This window comes from Podarcis cretensis, assembly GCF_951804945.1.
Source record: "Podarcis cretensis genome assembly, chromosome: 10".
NCBI lineage: Eukaryota > Metazoa > Chordata > Lepidosauria > Squamata > Lacertidae > Podarcis > Podarcis cretensis.
Window position 1 is genome coordinate 28,872,968 of NC_137179.1, and position 21,236 is coordinate 28,894,203.

The 21,236-nt window shown below is 44.3% G+C and overlaps 1 protein-coding gene across 1 annotated transcript in view; it reads right to left on the bottom strand.

Annotated features, from left to right (window-relative positions):
- TMPRSS6 (transmembrane serine protease 6) overlaps positions 1-7,519 on the bottom strand; it is a 29,710-nt gene extending 22,191 nt beyond the window's left edge. The window contains exons 1-5 of the mRNA XM_079992426.1: positions 7,477-7,519; positions 5,735-5,895; positions 3,378-3,514; positions 2,652-2,719; positions 576-760 (exon numbers count right to left, since the gene is read on the bottom strand). Of these exons, the coding sequence (XP_079848552.1) occupies positions 576-760; positions 2,652-2,719; positions 3,378-3,514; positions 5,735-5,885 (541 nt within the window). The 5' untranslated portion in view covers positions 5,886-5,895; positions 7,477-7,519. The remainder of the gene's footprint in view (positions 1-575; positions 761-2,651; positions 2,720-3,377; positions 3,515-5,734; positions 5,896-7,476) is intronic.
- Between the last annotated feature and the right edge of the window lie 13,717 nt (positions 7,520-21,236).

Here is a 21,236-nt window from a genome sequence, read left to right on the forward strand (position 1 = left end):
ATTTTAGTGTGCATATCTCCTACGATACAAATTTGCAAGCATTTCCCCTTCATATAATGTTTTTTTGGTACATTTTAATTCACACTCCCCCCCCCCCGCAACATACACATTATTGCTCACAGTTATTTGGTTGGAGAAGTACAAAGCCAAATTTGGAAAAGTGGAAACTTTGACGGATAGTTGTGTTTCAGTTCAAGCATTGTTTTGGGAAGTGCACATTCGATAGGACTACATTAAAATACAAACTGAATTTCTCCCTCATCCCTAGAGTAGACCCACTGAAATAAATGGGATTTAAGTTAGTCATTATTTCATCTGCTCTAATCCAAGCATGACTAAGTCTGGATCCATCTCACTGCATCTTTCCTTTCTTGGTCTTATATTGTCAGCATCCTATGCTGTTTACAGACACACTCACTCCACCCTGTGTTTCTTCTCATCTTTTTCTTCTGTGGAGTCAGGCAATCTTTTTTTCAGACTATAAAGGTATCAATCTTTTTTTCAGACTATAAAGGTATCATAGGCAGCTCTTCCTTCTTGGGAGTACAAACTGCACATATGCGATTAGTACTCACCTAGCAAAACCAAGGATTCTGGGTCAACCTTGTATTCCGTCTGGTATGAGAGGTGTCCTGTTCCATCGATGCTGCCAAGAAGCTCTTTGTAGAGCGTGGCATTCACTTTCTCTGCAGTCATCTCCTTGTGCTGGCCTTTGGGGACTTGAAGGGCGAACCAGAAGAAACATGTCAGAGATCCCTCCCTAGCAAATGGAGAAAACAAATGGATTTTTAATTTATTTTAATTCATTTAACAAAATTTATATAAGGTTTGAGTACAATAAAGGGGACGCGGGTGGCGCTGTGGTCTAAACCACAGAGCCTAGGGCTTGCCGATAGGAAGGTCGGCAGTTCAAATCCCCGCGATGGGGTGAGCTCCTGTTGCTTGGTCCCAGCTCCTGCCCACCTAGGAGTACAAAAGCAGGTCAAAGTGCAAGTAGATAAATAGGTACCGCTCCTGTGTGAAGGTAAACAGTGTTTCTGTGCACTGCTCTGGTTCGCCAGAAGCAGCTTAGTCATTCTGGCAACATGACCCGGAAGCTGTCTGCGGACAAACGTCGGCTCCCTCGGCCTATAGAGTGAGATGAGTGCGCAACCCCAGAATCATACGCGACTGGACCTAATGGTCAGGGGGTACCTTTACCTTTACCTGAGTGCAATAAACCTCTATGGGATTAAAAGCATTGATAATCCCCCCCACCAAAAAGCATTTAAAATCATTAAAATTAATGATAGAAGAAATTAAAATGTGGAAACATCTACATGCCTGGATAGGCTTGCTAAACAAAAAGATAATTTAAGCAGGTGCTGAAAAATTTTCAGTGAAGGGCCTGCCTGATTTCAATTGGCAGGGAGTTCCAAGAGCAGGTGCTTCCACACCTAAAGATCAATTTCTTACAACTGCAGAACGAGTCTCATGCGGCACATGTGATAGCGCCAGTTCTGTAGATCAAAGCGGTCAAATGGGCACATGTAGGGTGAGGTATTCCTTCAAGTAAACTGTTCCCAATACATTACATAGCAATGGTAACATCCTGAACTTGACACAGTCAGTAGTGGAGAAAGGTGAGGGCGGTGGGGGTGGTCCGCCCCGGGTGCCATGGGGGGTGACATTGCCACGGACAGCACCCCCCCAGGATGCGCACTGCCACTGGTGCACCCCCCTGGGATGCTCCCCACTACCAGCACAACCCCTGGGACTCGTGCCGCTGCAGATGCACCCCATGGGCGGCTAGCCCTGCCCCCATGGGCCGCTCTGGGTGCCGGAGGAGCTAGTTCCACCTCTGTACCCAGTAGCATATCGTCAGCCAGTGCAGATTTCTGAACAGAGGTGTTACATGCTGACAAGGCCTCCCTTCTGTCAGCAATTGTGCTGCAACATTTTGCACTAACTGCTTTTTCTGGGTCAAGTTCAAGGGAAGCCCACATAAAGTGCACTGCAGTCATCCAGTCTTGATGTCACCAATGCCTGGACTATTGTGGCCAGCCACTCCTGCGTTAGGAACAGTCTAAGTTCAGGCAGAGCTGGAAAAGACACTTCTAGCAACTATGGCTACCTTGCCCAAACAGCTCCTTCACAGGAAGCGCAACCCCATCCAGGGCAGGCAGTGGACCAGTTAGGATTCAGATGTTATGGAGAAATGGAGCTGAATGTTACCAACATATTGAGGGCACCTTGCCCCAGAACTCCCAATGAGCTCTCTTCGCAGCTTCAATTAAATATTAAGTAGTAATGAGAATAAAGCTTCTCCATTTCCATTTGTGCATCTTAAATTCATAGAGTTAGATGGGGCCACAAGAGTCATCTAGTCCAATGCAGTGCAGGTATCCTTTGGACCAACATGGGGCTCAAACCCACGACCCTGAGGTTAAGAGTCTCATGCTTTACCAGCTGAGCTATTCCAGCTTCAATAGTGGCAATCATGCCACTGCTACTGCAGCTAGCTAAACATTTCCAGCTTTAAGGTGTATTAACCCAAAGTCACGACCGATAATCATTTGGGGACAAGTATGGCAGATTCTTCATCTCTGTAAAATAAACACACTGCAGCTTCTAAGGACAGTTTTCAAACAGGCTAATAATGCTTCACTCACCCAAAGGCATAGACAGTGCTGGAGTTGTAGTAAGGAGCCAAATCGGTGGCATGAATGAGGTCTTTCAGCTGTAAAAGAATGCTCTCTAGTCATTACCAGACAATGGTGTCATCAGAAAATAATACCCAGTCTCTCTCACAATGTAATTCACCTATTATTCAGCATTCAGGCATGAACCAGTATTGCCATATTTATTTTTACCATCTCTGCTCTAGGGTGCTGCTTCTGAATTGTCCCAAATGCATCATGAAAAAGAAACAATTGCTATAATGTAAGCAGCAATGCAATGCATTTTACCATAGCAGGGAAGATTGTGACCAGGTGAGCTGTGTGCCTGGCCTGCTCAGTTTGCTGTTTAGGTGCTAACCATGTCAATAGGCCATGTCTGCTGCTTTCCCTTCTTATGGGTCTTTATCTGTAAACTGGGCTTCGGTGTTCAAATAGAGGACACCTTAAAACAGAGGAATGTCCTCTGTAAAGTAGGGCACTTGCCTACCTATGGCTGCTTATGTGCCTTTTGTTGCAGACTGAAATGTAGAAATTTAGCAGACGAGGCTTTTCCTGCTGGGGAAACCCAATAATGACTCAGGCGAAGTCACAACTTAAACTGCTTTGAAAGATACTGGAGGAGGACCCATAGAGAAGCTGGCAATTCTGCACACTAATAACCTCTGTACTAATGCCTCACACTAACACCGTCTGTAGCTCATGAAGTCGTGCCCCTACCATCTTCTGAGTCTTTCTTGTCTCTGTCCAGAAGCCTCTGGATTCCATCCGCCCGTGATCCAGGGAAAACTGTCGATTAAGGATCCTCAGGCTGCCTGAGTAGAAGTGCAGGGATGCTGTGTGGCGTGGTCTGTAGTCTGCCAGGAAGACGAGACACATGGATGAGTTCCATACAGTGGAACCAAGATACCACAGGGGCTCTCACTGCACCACACTTAAAATGGGTAGACTTCACTCAGACAACTTCATCAAAGGAGCCAGGCTGGTGGGGAAGGGTGAGATCCAAGTAAAATAAATAAATGGCAGGCCCTCATCTGCAAAGCAGGATGTATGGCCACCCTAATGAAACCTGCAGAATGAAGTAGTATTAGAATGGACAGTACCACTTCAGACTGTAGGTGGGGGAGTGGCACATCAGGTCCCCTGCCACATTCTAAGCTGGGCTGGCTTGCGCTGGCCAGGGTGCTAAACTGAGCAGGTGGGGAGAGATAGCCAATCCTTCCTTCCTTCCTTCCTTCCTTCCTTCCTTCCTTCCTTCCTTCCTTCCTTCCTTCCTTCCTTCCTTCCTTCCTGTTACACCTCCTGCCTGGTGAATAGCTGAGGGGCTGTGGGGCTTTTGAACCAGTGGATCCAAAGAATCTGGTGCCCAGCCCATTCTTGTTGCAGGGCTTCCTGCACACTATGGTGCAACAGGATCCTCTGCTGGGAAGGAGAAATGAGATGAAAAATGAACGCCAAGGAGAATGAAAAACAGATGAAGAGAAAGCCAAGGAAGGAAGGAAAGAAGGAAGGCACATTTTTTTTAATCCCCATGCATTTCAAGAACATTAATCTGTTTATCAAGGTTTTTTAAAATCAAAAATACAAAATTATATACTCAATAAATGCCGGATTACGAAATTCTATAGCGAGCATAGGAACACAGGTAGCTGCCTCATACTGAGACAGACTCCTTGCCTAACTCTGTATTGTCTACACCAATAATGGGGAACCTTTGTCCTGTAAGCAACCTTAGGCCCATGTTGGCCCTTGGAGCCACCCTATACCTGACATCAGGTGAAGGACAGGTAAGGACATGGCTAGGCCAAAAGGGAATTTGCAGGCACTGCTCATCAGCTGATTGTTGGGGCTTGCAAAGTGCTGCACCAGGGTTTTGCAAATACCACCGATCAGCAGTGACTTTCCAGGGTTTCAGACAGGGGGCACTCCCAGCCCTACCTGCAGATGATGGGGATTAAGAATGGGACCTTCTGCATGCAAGGCAGATGCTCTAGCGCCAAGTCTTGTCCCTCCCCCACTCTAAAAAGTCAGCCCCCATCATTACTGTGCTATATTGAACAAATTCTGCAGTACTTAGCCATAATATAAATAAGACTTCAGCATACTGTATTTAATTAAACCACATGTAACTGTTTAATTCCCGAAATCTTTAAACTCATTGTCATAATATGTCAAGTGTAACTTACTTAGAATCTCCCTTCTTTCATGTATAATAAAATTCAAAACTTGTATCTTTCAGTGCTTCTTGGGAAAAATGCTTGGGACAACTTCTCTTGATGCTTACCTAAGCGAATTAAAATGTAGCCATCCCAACAGGATATCTATCAGATTCTTCCTCTAGCCAGCTATCTATAATTAAGTTAAATTAGCATATTTTGTGATAATGCTGGACCTAGATGCTTCCATGATGGTGCGGTGGACTGATTGTGTGACTGTTTCAACCTTCCCATGAAGCTGACCTGCATCTCAGCTGCAGATTCTCCCTCTAACCATTTTAAGTGACATACAATCACTTCCCCATTCAGCCACATGAAAGAGGAGTTGACTTCACCATGTCAAAAGTGAGCAGCAAACAGGAGGGCTTAAGCCAGATCAGGTACAGATGGAAGTGTCTTTGAGACACTTGAACTGGCCTCATTCCCCCACTATGCTGCATCAGTAACAGGGATGTGATTTTTCCCTCTGTTTCCTATTTTCCCATTCAGTTCTCCACATTAGTGGAATTCAGTTCTCCACATTTGTGTGTGTGTGTTGTTGTTTTTTACAGCCCTCACGAAAATTTGTTAAGAGTTTTGTGTGAAGTCCTACTATACACAATCTTGCATGTTATTTGCACTAAGACATGCATTTAGATGCACACTTCAGTTTATGTGTTTTTTCATACATTGCTTGGCTGGAGAGATGCAAAATTGAGATAAGTGCGAATTTCGAAGGATCATTGTGTTTACTTCCTCAATTGTTTTGGAAAGTGTGAATCAGGCAAATTCACATTTAAATGTGAACCGAATGGGATTTCTCACCCCATCCCAGATCACCAACCATCCCAGAGAAGAACAACGAAAGAGTCAAACAGTTACCTATGAAATACCAAGTTAGTGCTCCAGCACAGCCCAGCAGCACCAAGACTACCCAGAGTGGGATGCACTGCTGGCAGTTACAGAGTCCACGCTTGTGTGAGGCTTGGTGAGGCTGCACCTCTGAATGGTCCTCCTGCTCCTCTCCCTCCATTGTGGACAACCTACCAAACAAGAAAAGCAAGTACAGGTATCAGCCTCCTCTCCTTTCTCCATAGCTGAGGTTCAGAATCATCACAATAAAACCATGATAACTTAGTGGAAAGGTGGGTTCAAAGCTTCCTCTATTTTATGTCATCTCCATAAGTTCACAGCTGTATATCCCACACATTCCCATCCCAATCTGCAGCCACCACCAGACTGAGTGCATTTTTAAATAATTTTAATAGTCATACATCTTACCACAGTGGGGAAGACTGTGATCAGGGGACCTGCGCTCCTGCCCAGTCTGCTGCCCAGGTCTAACTGCTGATGGGTGACTTCAGGCCCCTGCTGCTGTCCCCTTCCTAGGCCATTTATCTTTAAATTGGCAAGTCCTAGGCTCCGTGGTTTAACCCACAGCGCCACCCAAGAACCCCTTAAAACAGCCTCTACGAAACAGGGTATGTGGCCTTTTGTTGGACTAAAATCCTGCTCTGATCCAATCAGGAGGTAACTGTCACAAGCGTCACTAATAAGCATGTAAGATGTCAGTGAGGCAAAACAGCAACATCTGACCTCCATTTGAGGCTTCTCAGGGATGGCCCCATACTTTTTGTTGCCTGTACAGAAAATGTCCTCCATCCCACCAGAGGGCAGCAGGCTAGATTAGGGGATGCATATGGCATGCACAATTCTTCTGTCCGACTCCCTGCCCCCTAGTATCTGTCACCTGAGGTGTCTGTCTCATTCTGCCCAATGACAGAACCAGCCTTGAGTTTAGAATTATATGTGGCAGACCGAGGGTGAAAAGAAGCAACAACAGAACACAAATATATGTGCATACCAGCCCCTCCCCAACCCAGTGACCTCCATATGGCTTTGATTATGACTCCCACCAGCCCTAGCTGGCACAACCATTGGTCGGCAGATAATGGGAGCTGTGGTCTAAAACATCTGGAAAGCACCAGATCGGGACAGGCCAGTGTGGTGCCTTTCAGGACCACAACTCCCATCACAGCATAGCCAATGATAATGTTGTAGTCCACATTGCCTACCCCTGCCAGAGGGCATAGAACATGGCTATAAATCTATTCCTCACACAATAATGCAGTCGTTCCTGATAAATCACAGCACTAATCACTCGCTCCTCACATTCATGGCCAGCAGAGTCAGAATAAAAAGAATGGATATCCATGGAGGCAAGGGGGCAATTGCTCCCCAGTAATGAACCATAGCCTCCAAATTCCCAGCTTTCATTTTAAAAGTAAGAGTAAGTTTCTAGCAATTGTAGGACCTGAGATATGTGACCAAATGTACAGACTCTATTCTTACCACTTTTTGATAGAAACTAGCCTCTTTCCTCCTTTCAGTGCTTTTACTTTGCCGATTGCCAGAAAAATTCCTATGAACGCCCATTATGTGAAGCCTCATGTTTTGCCTCTGTAGTTTTTTCCTACAGGCCCTGCACCAACACATCCATAAGGAGAAGACTTGGGCTGCACTCTGTAGCCACCTGTAACCCAGCATCAGAACTCCAAGCCTCTTCTTCCTCACTGGGAAGAGAAATTCTAAATACCAGTGTGACCCCAAAGTGACAGGCCTACCTTTGCAGCTTCCCGTTGTGGTTGTGGCCTGGTGCGGTCTCATCTGAAATCACACACACACACACATGCACGAATGTAAATACTGAGCAGGATTGAATATTTACTTAAGCCCAAAGTCTTCCTTGTGACTGGTCTGTCGTCCAATGCTTTTTGTCCTCTGTTTTCGGCCTTTGCCCTATTCCAGATCAGCACTGAAAGCTGTGCTTAAATGTTCTCATGCCACATCATTCTTCCTCACAAAGTGTTCTGTGTCGCTCAATAGCTTATGTGTGGCTAGTGCCCTAAAAACCCTCTTGGGTGTTAAGAATGGCAGTGGGGAGACCTTCTCGGTAGTTTCACCACCCTGGGAAATTCAGCAGTGTAGCATCTCAGCAGAAGACATTCTCTGTGGCAGCCCCTAAATCTGGCATCTTGGCTGGATAGCTTTCATTACATGCTGAAGACACACCTCTTTACCTGGGCTTTTGACACCTGTGCAAGATGCTTTGGGACCTACTCTAGACTTTTGATTGTAAATTGTGTTTGTGTGTGTGTGAGTGTGCGCAAATATGACTTTGTGGTGGAGGACAGTTAAAAATCTTAATAATAATAATAACAACAATGTTTTTCCCAATGAAAAGCCATCCCCTTACCTATTTGATATCTTTCATTCCATGAGAATCTTGTAGCAATTCTTCTTACAAAAAGCGGAAGACATTGTAGCTTTTCAAATGGGGGAGTGCCAGAGGAGAGCACTTGGGGAGAGTGGGGAAGGGCAGTTTGGAGGACAACAGCTTGCAAGATGTGGAATGAATGATGCTCTGAAGAGCCAAGGTAACGCACTGCTTACTCCCAACCATCTCCTCCTCCTCCCTCTGGTCCCCCCTCTAGAGGGCTGCTGAATAGTTGCCTGGCAACTTTTCCCTGTCTTAGTTACACTCATTTGCTCCAAGGGGATAAAGTCAAAATATGGCTGAATGGGTGGGTGGCTGAAGCATTCTGCTAGGAACTAATGCCTATATGTCCATCTTAGAGCTGCTATGTTTCTCCCCCCTTGGAAGAGCTTTTGCACTTTCAATAGCTGTGCAACAGACACAAATCAAACAGGTGCAGCCTCCCCCTCAAGAAGATGCTGGAGTGTGCTTTTTGTTCCTTAAATATCTGCACCTTGCACAGCTGGTAAAAGGCACAGTCAGGGGTGAGTAGGGGCAGTCAAATCTCTGCTGCCTTGCTAGAGGGCTGTCAGCAGAGGGGATAAAGGAGGGGAAGTGAGCAGCAGAGAGAGTGATGAAATGGGCTCAGCAGTGATAGGCTGGCAGAGTCCTAGCCAAACAGACAGCGCTGATAAGCTCAAGCAAAAGTCTGTCTCATACAACCAGCCCTGACATTCTGAACCCCTTTGAGTCTCTGCTTCCCTCATCCTCACTTTCTGTTTTGAAGACAAAATCGCATTTACTCATTATAGCCCTGTATGAGGCTGGTGTTTGTTTCTCGTTCTTTATTTGCAGTTCCTGGTGCATTACTCATTCAAAAGGTACTGACTGAAAAAGGAACTGGGCTATAAGCAAAAATTCATCCAAAAACAACCTTTGGATCACCCCAAATAATTTCTCTGGCAAACTGGATGTCTGCCCCTTGTGGGCCACTATGGCTATATACTGATGTCTGGTCCATAGGTCCACTAACCAACTTAGATACAGTCAGAGTGCCTACTGGGTGCAAATATTTTGGAGCCCTGTGAAAATTCCCTGAGGTTCATAACTAGAGTTGCCAACATTTATTTTTCCCTGACAGAAACCCAACAAGTGAATCTTTTCCCCTTTGTGCATCTGCAGGCCATGCCAATTGCATTTCTACTTGCCACACAGCTGATAAATTTCTCTTTCGATCATTCTTTCTTTAATGCATTTTTAAAATTGTGTATACCTTTACCCCAGCTTTCAGGATAACATCTATGCAAAGTGGCTTGCAAAAATAATTTAAAACAATTAAAGAACCATTGAAACACAATGACAGGTAAAAACAGCAGGACTGTAGAAACAGTCACCGGCGACCTATATAGAAGAAATAGGCTTTCAAAACCTGTTTAATCACAGGCAAAGAGGCAGGGTGGCCATGTGTCCTACTTTGCAAATGACATTCATCTATCTGCATGTGTCCTTTATTTGAAGGGCTATCCAGTAAGTCTGGCTTAAAGATGAAGAACTCTTAGGAGAGCTGCAGATGAACCGAAGTTGCCCATCAGCAGTTAGCACCTGGAGAGAAGACTGAGCAGGCACACAGATCATACACTGCAGTGACACATACTGTATTTCTAATTAAGGTGTAATCATAGTTTTAAAATGTGTGTCTATTCATATACATTGGCAAATCTGGGGCTATTTTCAGCTGTTCAAGGGAGACCCATTGTTATTAACGGACCTAAGTGAATCACATCCATTAACTTCAGCAGGTAGGACTAGCATTGAGTGCCATCTTTTCTACACATCTGTGTCCTGTTTTTCTTTGGTGGGGTGTGATGCATTTTCTCCTTTTGGGGAATGCATAAGTTGCCATCCCCTTTGGCTGATTGAAGACTGGCCCATAAAGGCAAATGTGGCACTGCCCCATCAACCTCAATTTGCCCTTGGGAGAACAAAACCAGAATGAATGGACCCTGTGTCCTGGCTCCCTCTGGACAAAGGACTCAGGCTACATTTCCTGCCAAAAACTTTTAATACTCAAATAAGCATGGTACTTCAGCAAAGTACAGTGGTACCTTGGTTCTCAAACTTAATCCGTTCCAGAAGTCTGTTCTGAAACCAAGGTGTTCCAAAACCAAGGCGGCTTTCCCATAGAAAGTAATCCAAAACAGATTAATCCGTTCCAGACTTTCAAAAACAACCCCTAAAACAGCATTTTAAAATGAATTTTATTATCTAACAAGACCATCGAGCCACAAAATAAAATAAAAGAAAAAAAATTCCTTCCAGTAGTACCTTAAACCAAAACAAGATCAACAATATTGTCAATCTCTCACAGCAAGCACTCAGCCCAGCTGAGGAATCAGTCCTTTCACGTGGACTGTCATTCTGCCCTGCCAAATCCCCGCACATGATTCAGTTCTGTGGGGACTTGGAAGCATTTTTCCGCCGTTTACGCCTGAAGGAGTATTTTCAACACACACAACAACAAGACAAAGCAGAACAAGCAACAACTTCACAACACAACACCTCTCAACCCACTGGAGAACAACAACCACCCTCCCAACAGAACACTGACCACCAACTACCGCCGAAAAAGTGTTACACAAAAAGGGACTCCACATGGACCCCTCCTGATGGACGCAATACCACACTGGACTTGTACATTGACTGCTTCCGCCACAGAATCCAAACAGATGTGACCAGAAGACACCATCGCTTACAACAAAATCTAAACCATGCTGAAAGGAGAGCCATAGATAATCTCAGAAACAACCCAGACATTATAATTAAAGAAGCGGACAAAGGTGGAGCTGTCGTCATCATGAACAAAACTGACTACATTCAGGAGGCTCACAGACAACTTTCCAATACCGCCTTTTACATAAAATTGGACTCAGACCCCACACAAGAATACAAAAAAGAACTGAACAAGATTGTTAAGGAGCTACCCCCACACATCCAAGAACAGATCCTCACAAACACACCAACAGAACCTCGACCAGGAACTTTCTATCTTCTACCTAAAATACATAAACCAGGAAATCCAGGACGCCCCATCATTTCAGGTATTGGCACTATTACAGTGGATGTCTCCGGTTATATGGACTCTGTTCTGAAACCATATGCCATCAGTGCTCCCAGCTATGTACGTGACACCACAGATTTTCTGAGGAAAATACAATCTTTAAATAATCTTCCTAACAATACTATACTAGCTACTATGGATGTGGAATCTCTGTATACCAACATCCCATACAACGATGGTTTACAAGCTATAAGGAACACCATTTCAGATAAAACCACAGCGGACTTTGCTACCAAACTCTGCCAATTTGTCCTTACCCACAACAACTTCAAATTCGGTGATGACCTGTTCCTTCAGATCAGCGGCACAGCAATGGGCACCCGCATGGCCCCACAGTATGCCAACATCTTCATGGCAGATTTAGAACAACGTTTCCTAAACTCCTACCCACTCAAACCTCTCTTGTACCTGCGATACATTGATGATATTTTTATCATCTGGACACATGGTCAACAGACCCTGGACACCTTCCACCAGAAATTCAATGATTTTCACCCCACAATCAACCTAACAATGAATCAATCTATGCAAGAAATACATTTTTTGGACACTACTATAAAAATACAGGATGGGCGCATAGACACCACCTTATACCGTAAACCAACTGACCGACAAACATATCTACATGCCTCTAGCTACCATCCCAAACATACCAAACAGTCCATTGTATATAGCCAGGCACTACGTTACAGCCGCATCTGTTCCAATTCTACAGACAGAGATTCTCACCTAAGAGATCTACAGCAAATCTTTTTAGAACTAAAATACCCAGCAGATGAAGTTAGACAACAGATCAACAGAGCCAGACTGATACCCAGAGAGAACTTGCTGCAAGACAGACCCCAAAAAGAAAATAACAGAACACCTCTAGTCATCACATACAGCTCCCAAGTTAAAACAGTACAACGCATCATCAGAGATCTACAACCTCTCCTGGACAATGACAGTTCTCTTTCTCAAGCTCTGGGAGGAAGACCTTTCATTGCCTACAGACAGCCACCCAATCTTAAACAACTCCTAACCCACAATAATACTACTACCAGACTTAACACGGACACTGGCACCAGAGCCTGCAATAAACCCAGATGCCAACTTTGCTGCCACATACACCCGGACAACATCATTACTGGCCCCAACAACATCACACATACCATCTCGGGACTATTTAATTGCTCATCGTCTAACATTGTGTATGCCATCAAATGCCAACAGTGTCCTTCAGCTCTCTATATTGGACAAACAGGCCAAACCTTACGCCAAAGGATAAACGGACATAAATCCGACATCAGGAATCACAAGACAGAGAAACCAGTAGGAGAACACTTCAATCTCCCAGGACATTCTATACAAGATCTCAAAGTAGCTGTTCTATTACAAAGGAATTTCAGAAATAGACTGGAAAGAGAAGCTGCTGAATTGCAACTTATCACCAAACTTAAAACCATGGAGAGACCTGGTCTTAACAAGGACATTGGATTCTTATCTCATTATACATGACAAAGCCATTTTTCACCTTCTCACCCCTTGCTTTTTCCTGTAAGACCTATTGCAGTTGTTAAGAGTCGTCAACAGGCTCATCACAGCTATCTGCCAATCACCCATTCCCACCACCCTTCTGAGTAATACCCCTCCCCACCTTCTCACTATATAGAAGGGTCTGGTGACTTCTGTTTCAGTGTATCTGAAGAAGTGTGCAAGCACACGAAAGCTCATACCTAGAACTAACTTAGTTGGTCTTTAAGGTGCTACTGGAAGGAATTTTTTTTTCTTTTATTTTATTTTGACTATGGCAGACCAACACGGCTACCTACCTGTAACTGAGCCACAAAATGAAAGCAATAAACAATGTACTGCAGTCACACAATCAATCAATCAATCAATCAATCAGTAGCTGAACTGGGTTCCACACAGTCAAAAAAACAAACAAAAAGAGACGCAAAAAGAAAAACACAAAATAAATAGCAAAAAAGGACAGACCTCAGTGTAACACTCAAAACAGAAGTGTGGCACTCAAATCAGAAGTTTAACACTCAAAACAGAGCACGTTCAGCTTCTGAAAAAAGTTTGCCAGCCAGAACACTTAATTCTGGGTTTGCAGTGTTTGGGTTCCAAGTTGTTTGAGTACCAAGGTTTTTGAGAACTGTACCAGGAGTGCAGCAGGTGCAAGGCATGACTACACAAGCTAAGACATTGATCCAATGGTCAGTATTGCTCCTAGGTTCCCCTTATATAGGAGTGGGTATGACTTTAGTATGGCAAGCATGATGTCCAGGGTCATAAACTGATAACTCCATCAGTTCCTTTCATCCCTCATCTTGATCTGACCAACCCCTCCAAGAGGTCTCATTGGGACTCATTGGGACTCTGTCGTTGGCTTTTGTGGTTTCTTTCTTGATCTCATTTGTAGGTGGCACATAGAGAACAAACGCAGATGATAATCTCACTGTCTGGATAGGTTCATGTGAAGAGAAGTGGTCCTTTACAGAGAGAAGCACTGCCTAGAGCAATTTGGATGACTAGTGAAACAAAAAATGCCATTGATAATATTTTGTGGGCTGGGGGAAGCCTAACCCTAACTGCAGCAACCAGTTGGAACGATTGAGGAAATGACATTAAGTTTTAAATAAGCTTAGGTGCTTTGTGGATAGAATAAGATGGATGATGATAATGATGCACATCAGGCAATAGGTAGGGTAAAATTTTAAGAATATTCTGAAAATATTTAAGAAAATGATTCATAGTCCAGAGGATGCCCTTTGCCATCCCTGGCGTAACTACCAAAATGAGATTTAAAAAAACTTATCCTGGGGAGTAGAAAAAGATCTAGATTCCCTTGACACCAGGCTTGCATGTCAGCCACTGCAAAACTTCGTGCTCTTATGGAATGCATTCTTCTTGGGCTTTTGATCATCAAAGAAAAATGAAGCAAATGTGAATCTATGCAGACGTTCATAGCTTGCTCATCGCCATGGTATCCAAATGTCTGAATAAGACAAGGACACAGCAGGCCAAAATTAGACCCGGTTGCAAAGGAATTGTACCCACCCACCGGAGCTGAATTTGCTTCTCGACAGCCATGTTTCCATGGGAATGTTGTGCGTCACTGGGTACACCACAAGCGAAGGGCACGCTGGCAAGGATGTCAAGGTGTTGCTGAATGGGAATGCCAAACCGCCCCTGCCCATGCTGCACCTGCTCCACAAGATAAACAATAAGATGAGAACATTAGAAGAGCCTTGCTTACAGAAGCCCCTCTAGTCTAGCATCCTGTTCTCACAGTGTCCAATCAGACTCTGATGGGAAGCTTGAAAGCAGGACCTGAGGACAACAGCACTCTCCCATACTTGTGATTCTTGTAAACTGGGCCTACTGCCTTCAGCCATGGAAACAGAACATAGACCTTGTGGCTAGTAGCCATTAAAATGCCTCCTCTCTGCTATGGCTGGTGAGGCGCTGTGCTGTGTCAACTCCTCTTTGCAGCTTTGCTTATGTTACTTGCATGGCCCTGCGACCACCCTATTCCCTAAGGTGCAAATAACTAGACAACACACAGCTTTGGGGATCAAATAAGGCCACAACTTTATCAGTTACAGATGTGAAAGGTTTGATCATAGTCATTAAGGTAAGCAACAGGACATATCACTCCTGCCCGTCCACTGGGAGTGTTTCTAAGGGTGAAGCCAGCCGGGGGGGGAGGGAATGCCCTATGACCTACATCAAATCAGGGCATCCCCCAAGCGGTCCACGTTGGAGGACTGGAATGGCCCTAGCCCCCACCTGGGCATCGGACAGGAGCCACTCCTCCTGGATCCTTTTAACAGGATATCCTTACCTGTGGAGGGGGCAGGCAGAGGCTACAACCTCCCCTCCAACCAAGACTTGGCTTACCCAATGCGTATCCACCAATTGAGGCATTCTTGGCTTCCTGCCAAAGCACTCACGCCTGCAACTAACACTCAGTGCCCTCCACTATATTGCATAGCCAGATATTATTGCCAGAATCCGAGAGGTGGACCCCACCTCGGTGGAAAAGCACCTCCTGATTAACATTGATGTCTGGGTGATGAATCACCTGGCCATTGGAACGCTCCATCCTGCGACCGATGGTGCGATTGGTCTGCTTCCATTCCTGATTCATGCTAGCAGGGTCGGGGCTGTTGCTCCAACAATGTCTCCAAAAGGCCCTGCCAACCGGGTATTTATCCTTCCTCTGGACGTGATGCTGAGCGCAGCTATAGATCAGTTGGCACTGCGCTCAGGTGAATGCCCCCTAGATTCCTGCTGCCATTGGCCAATCTGACGGCAGGAGTATGATTGGGCCAGCAATAGGCCAGTTCACAGAGGAGACGCAGTGCCCGCCCGCAAAGGCGCCCACCTGAGGAGGGCTAATGGACATTCTGCAAGCACTCATTTCCTTGGAGACTGTGTGTAGTAAATGGCAGTGCTGAAACACCACAGTCCCAAGGTCTTCCATGCCAGACCTTTCGGCTTCCTGGGAAGGAAGGCCAGCTACAGATCATTCCTTTTTCAAGCAGAAGTTTCAGGCTCTGGCATGTTTAGATGACAAAACTGGCATTAAGAGTAGATAACACTTGACTCTACTTCTGTGGGATCTGTATAGTGTTGCCTTTTAGCCCATCTCCCTGATGCATTGGACACTATTAACCAAGCAGAAGCATAGCACTTACTTGCAGCAGGAGTTTATGCCTTAAGGGGAATGTAAGCTGAGCAGTTAATGTGCATAAAAACTGGCCATTGTGCACATTCACCAGGCCTCATGGAAAATGCATGCATCATCCTCCCATGAAGAGGGAATTGTGCACATTTCCCGGTCAATATATACAACCTACAATACTCCTTGGGGAATGAGCATGTCTCAGCTGACCTTTGTACATATGCACTTTGTGCATAATCCCTAACTGGCCTTAGGGAATGTGCATATATTTACTGAATTTAATGCATTATTCAGCCATTAGGCATAATCTTCAAAGGTCCCCTGGCTCACCACCTACTTTGGTCCCAGGGCCTGAAGTCTCCCTCCCCTGAAGCAAAGTGATGACAAATCTCCCAAACTGTGACTGTTGACACAGCCACTTTTAATTCAGTTCTAAGTATGGATGGGGGACAAATTTGATTCACCAAACTCACATTTTCTGAAACAATATTGTAATGGTTCTAGGGGTTGCTCGTGCGTAAGCCGGTGCTTATCTCCCCGGCTGGGTGCAAACACCTGGCTGGGTTGCCTAAGTGAACCTTTTCTGTCCGGACAGCCACTCACCCTGACTCAATCGCTGGCAGAATCCGTGAGTGGGCGTTTCTTAAACTTCTTCCAGCAAAGAAGCTCTTTGATGCCTAGTCTCCTCCTACTCTCTCTGCGTGAAAGCCTTCTGCACAAGGAGGGCGTGGGCAGCGGAGGACCCCTACTCTCCCCGCTGGTCCCAGGCAAGGAGTCATGGGACCGCCTCGCTGCTTCCCCCATCTGCCCCCCTTCTCCACTGGTGCTACGCTGATTCTCTTCCCCAGAAGATGGGCTGCTGCTCCCGATCCCTGGACGCTCTCTGGAATCCCTCTGGCTTTTGCTCTCTCCCTCCGGCACTGATGGCAGTTCCCTGACAAATATGCAAATCGGAACCCAGGCTTCTGTTGAAATTCACACGTATCTGAATTTTGCAAAGCAGTTCTTCAGCCAAGTAATGCGTACAAAAACACCCATCCCAAGGGAGAGTGTGCATGAAAATGGAACATATTAGTGAAAATACCACAGAAATGCTTTATGTTAGGGGAAATTGCTTTTCAAAAATGTGTACATTAGGAGAGATGATGAATTTTTACGAGGGTGTGTTTTTTAGAAAATTGCAAACTGATGTAGAAATATGGAGAGACGAGAAAAATGAGAAGCCAAGTGAATCTCTTCACTTAACCCTAGTGCCAAGTCTGTTTCACTTCCATGGCTCCCAAGCAAAGGATCCTGAAAGGAATTGTTTTGTGAAGGGGGGTAGTAGCTCCCCTTTGAGGTTTTTTGAGGAGAGCCAAGAGAGTCAAAATGAATTCCCAGCCAGTATGGAAATGCAGATATATTGCAAGCATCGTAAGATACAGTGTGGCATGGGAGAGCTGCCCTCTAACCAATTGTTCTGAAATTAGCACAATAAATGCAATCTTGTTTGAATACAGGAATTTTATTATTTGCTACATTTGCATCCCATTGTTCCTCTGAGGAGCTTAGGGTAGCACACATTGATCCCCCCTCCCACATTTTATCCATGCAACATCTCTGAGAGACTCAATGGCCCAAGATCACAGTCAACTTTACAGCTGAGAGAGAGGTAAGCCCCCTACAGGGTTATTAAAGAACTTCACAAAGATATGATCAATGGTTCTTTTTTTTTTACCAATAATTTTTTATTGATTTTCATTAAATGTACATTCATTATACAAATAAATTTCACATATATCTTTGGCTCTGCCGAGCTTCAGACTTCCCTCCACCCCTTTGGTAAGTAATTTTACAATATTTCTGTAAATAATCTTTAATTTTTTTCCAATCTTCTTCCACCGACTCTTCTCCCTGGTCTCGGATTCTGCCAGTCACATTTTCCATATATTCTCTTGCAATGTCGTACTGGTCGTAAATTTCAAATTTACATTCCACAATTCATGCCATGCTTCTAATTCAATGTTATGCCCAAAATCAATGGCCCACTTAATCATGGCTTCTTTTACCTCCTCATCTTTAGTATACCAGTTCAACAATAAATCATACATTTTTGACAGTAATTTGTTTTTACCTTCTATAATGTCTATATGAAATTTTGATTTCTTGTCCTCAAATCCCAGCCTCTTTTTATCTTCTTTTAGTATCTCATTAACTTGGTGGTACTGTAGCCACCCTGTCAGTAAATTCTCTACTTCTTCATACATCTTCAATGGTTCTTTTAATCATCTCTAGTGTGCAAATGAACATCCAGTGCCGTATTTATGTATAAGCTAAACAAGCTAGAGAAATATGGCCTCGGCCCAGTATACCTGAAGGAGCGTCTCCACCCCTATCGTTCTGCCCGGACACTGAGGTCCAGCGCTGAGGGCCTTCTGGTGGTTCCCTCATTGCAAGAAGCCAAGTTACAGTGAACCAGATGTCAAAGAGAACAACAACTACCAGACTTTCAGAAGACATCTGAAGGCAGCCCTGTTTAGGGAAGCTTTTAATGTTTAATAGACTATTGTATTTTAATATTTTGTTGGAAGCCGCCCAGAGTGGCTGGGGAAACCCAGCCAGATGGGCGGAGTATAAATAATAAATTACTACTACTACTACTACTACTACTACTACTTAGGGCCCCACTCTCTTGCCCCCCCCATTTCACTATTAATATACTTTTTCTTAATTGTATTTCAGTTCAATAATTACTTTGATAAAATACATATTTTGTTATGTGCAAATGGCTTTAGATGCCTATTAGGTCCATAAATTACCATATAGCATATATTCAACACAAAAAACAGTGACAATTTGTTGTTGACAAAGGACAGCTGGATATATAAAGGGCCCCATCACCTTCAGTAGCTTAGAGCCTCATCAAACCTAAATCCAGCCCTGTGAATGCCCATACATGCAAGCAAGCAAGCAAGCAAGCAAGCAAACAAACAACCCTGTGTGTACACAGTGTATGCTTGTTATTAGATCAGTACCATCAAAAATTAAATGTGTTGACACACACTTCCTGTTTTTAGAACAAAGAGCATAGGAAACAACTGAGGTTAGCCTCACACTGTGGCAAGCACAATATTAACAGGCGAACCACCCACCAATGCACGGCTGCAGAGGTGGCAGCACAGAAATGCATTGGTATTTCGTGGTTTCCTGTTCTATAACCAGGACAAACTCTTTAGTGCAATATTTTCCCCATCATAAGATTCACACCCAATAAATTCTCCCTCGCCTGACAAAATTTTACGTAACAGGCATCTAATATAACTATGTAGATGTTTTGGCTTTCCTATATGATCAATAGAATTAAAAGATATGAGAGGGAGAGAGAAGGTGCATATTGCCTTACAGAGGACAAGTTTTTGCCCCAAGGAGCTTACGATCTAAAATCCTAACTTCAGCACATTTGTATAAGCACATTTCTTTCCGTTTTTAAATGAATATATATATATATATAGAATACTGGAGAGGTTCCTTAAATGCTCATTCCATCCTTAGATATTTCTGGAAAATTTTAAGTGAAAGGAATTCATTTTCTGATATTTCTTGATTCTTGTCACAAGTGAAGAAAGAGATGATGATGAAGAAGAAAGAATACATTGCGATTACTGAAAATGGCCATCACAGCAGCCACGCAATCAATCTTTTGCTATCTACCCTTCCACTGCATCATGGTAAAAGTAGTATCTCTGTGCTGCATCATGGTGATGGTAGTATATGTTCCTCAAAGCAGGGAGAAAGCATGTCAAATGTTAATTGAATATTTAATGCTTTGAAGTAAATAATTTGGTTTTGGTTTCAGGCACAGGTGCAGATCTGTATTTATTTTTGTGAGATGATTCACCCATCATCTCTGTTAATTATGTGATTATTTCCTCAAGCAAGGGAAACAATGGAATGGGCTATATCAATTAAGATGATTTTTCACTGGCACAGGCTATGAGCTGTGCTGCTCTGTAATAATCTTATCATAATCAAATGAAAGAGGGATATTTTGTCCTGCAAGGCAGAGTGACATCACTAGAATATTCCAGCTGAAATGGGAAATTAGATTGGCTTTTGCTGTGAAAATGTTTCCTGTATTCAAACATGGAAGAACATGCACGCATGGTTCTGTTGTAAGTGCATTTAGCATATTCTCTAGTCTGATTTTCTTCTGCAAAAGGAACTAAGTAACTAAGAGCGTAACCATCAAAATATTCAACACAGTACATCAAAAACACTATTATGAAGAGAGCAAAAAACAGAAGTAAGATTTACAGGCTGTTAAGAAACTACACTTCATCGGCAGTAAAAATAAAAGTGAATAAATGCCTTTGTTTCAATTACAGTGTCATGTTCTCAATTTGAATCATCAACCTTTGAATCACTTTAACTGTAGTCGTTTGACTCATTCAGCTTCGTGTCTGGACCCAAAGGTCAAGAGGAAGAGAGTGAAACTCGGTGGTAGAGCCTTGCATGCAAAACAGAGCAAAGGAAAGACCCTCTGTAGCAAATACTGGGAAGCCACTGCCAGTCATGGTGAGCAATGTGGGGCTAGACGCACTAAGGGTCTGATCTGATATGGCAGCTTCCTCTGTGGGGGGAAAGTGCCATTTGAAGTCAAATGGGACTTACCTCAGAGCAAGCAAGCATAGGATTAGCCTGCCCATGATTAGAGCCAGGTCTGCTCTGCAGTGCAGTCCTGTGTATATTTACTCAAAAGTAAATCCTGCTGTATCCAACGGAGCTTACTCCTTAGTAAGTGCATTTAGAAATGCAGCCTCAGCCAGGTAACTCTCTGGTGTTTCAACCAACAAACTGAAACTGACATGGGGGAAAATAGAAGAAGACTCCTTCACCCCTATATGGTTACCCTTTATCACATACACCACGGGTCATCAAAGTTTTTGTGGTTCACGGTCCCGCAGACACCACGGTGGGCTGGAGTGTGTGTGTGCGTATGCACGCATGTGCAAATGCTATTTCTGACGCTCCTTCCGGCGCGGAGGAGGCATGTGCAGCTTCCCATTGGCTGCAGGAGCTTCCTGCAGCCAATGGGAAGCTGGCCAGAATTGCGGAAGGCAGACCCCGCTCTGCTCTGCACCGGTTTAGTGCAGCGCACGGGAGCCGACTGAGTGGGCCAGGTAAGCGATCCTGTGGGAAGCTGTGAGGGGGTGTTGGGACTTTGCCTATGTGCAGCTTCCCACAGAAACAATTAAGGAGTAGGCCGAAGGCCAGGAAGACTGAGCAGGGGGAGTTATTCTGCCTAGTGATATGGAACCTTGGATACAACTCTGCTATTGCATAAGGTCACCCATAT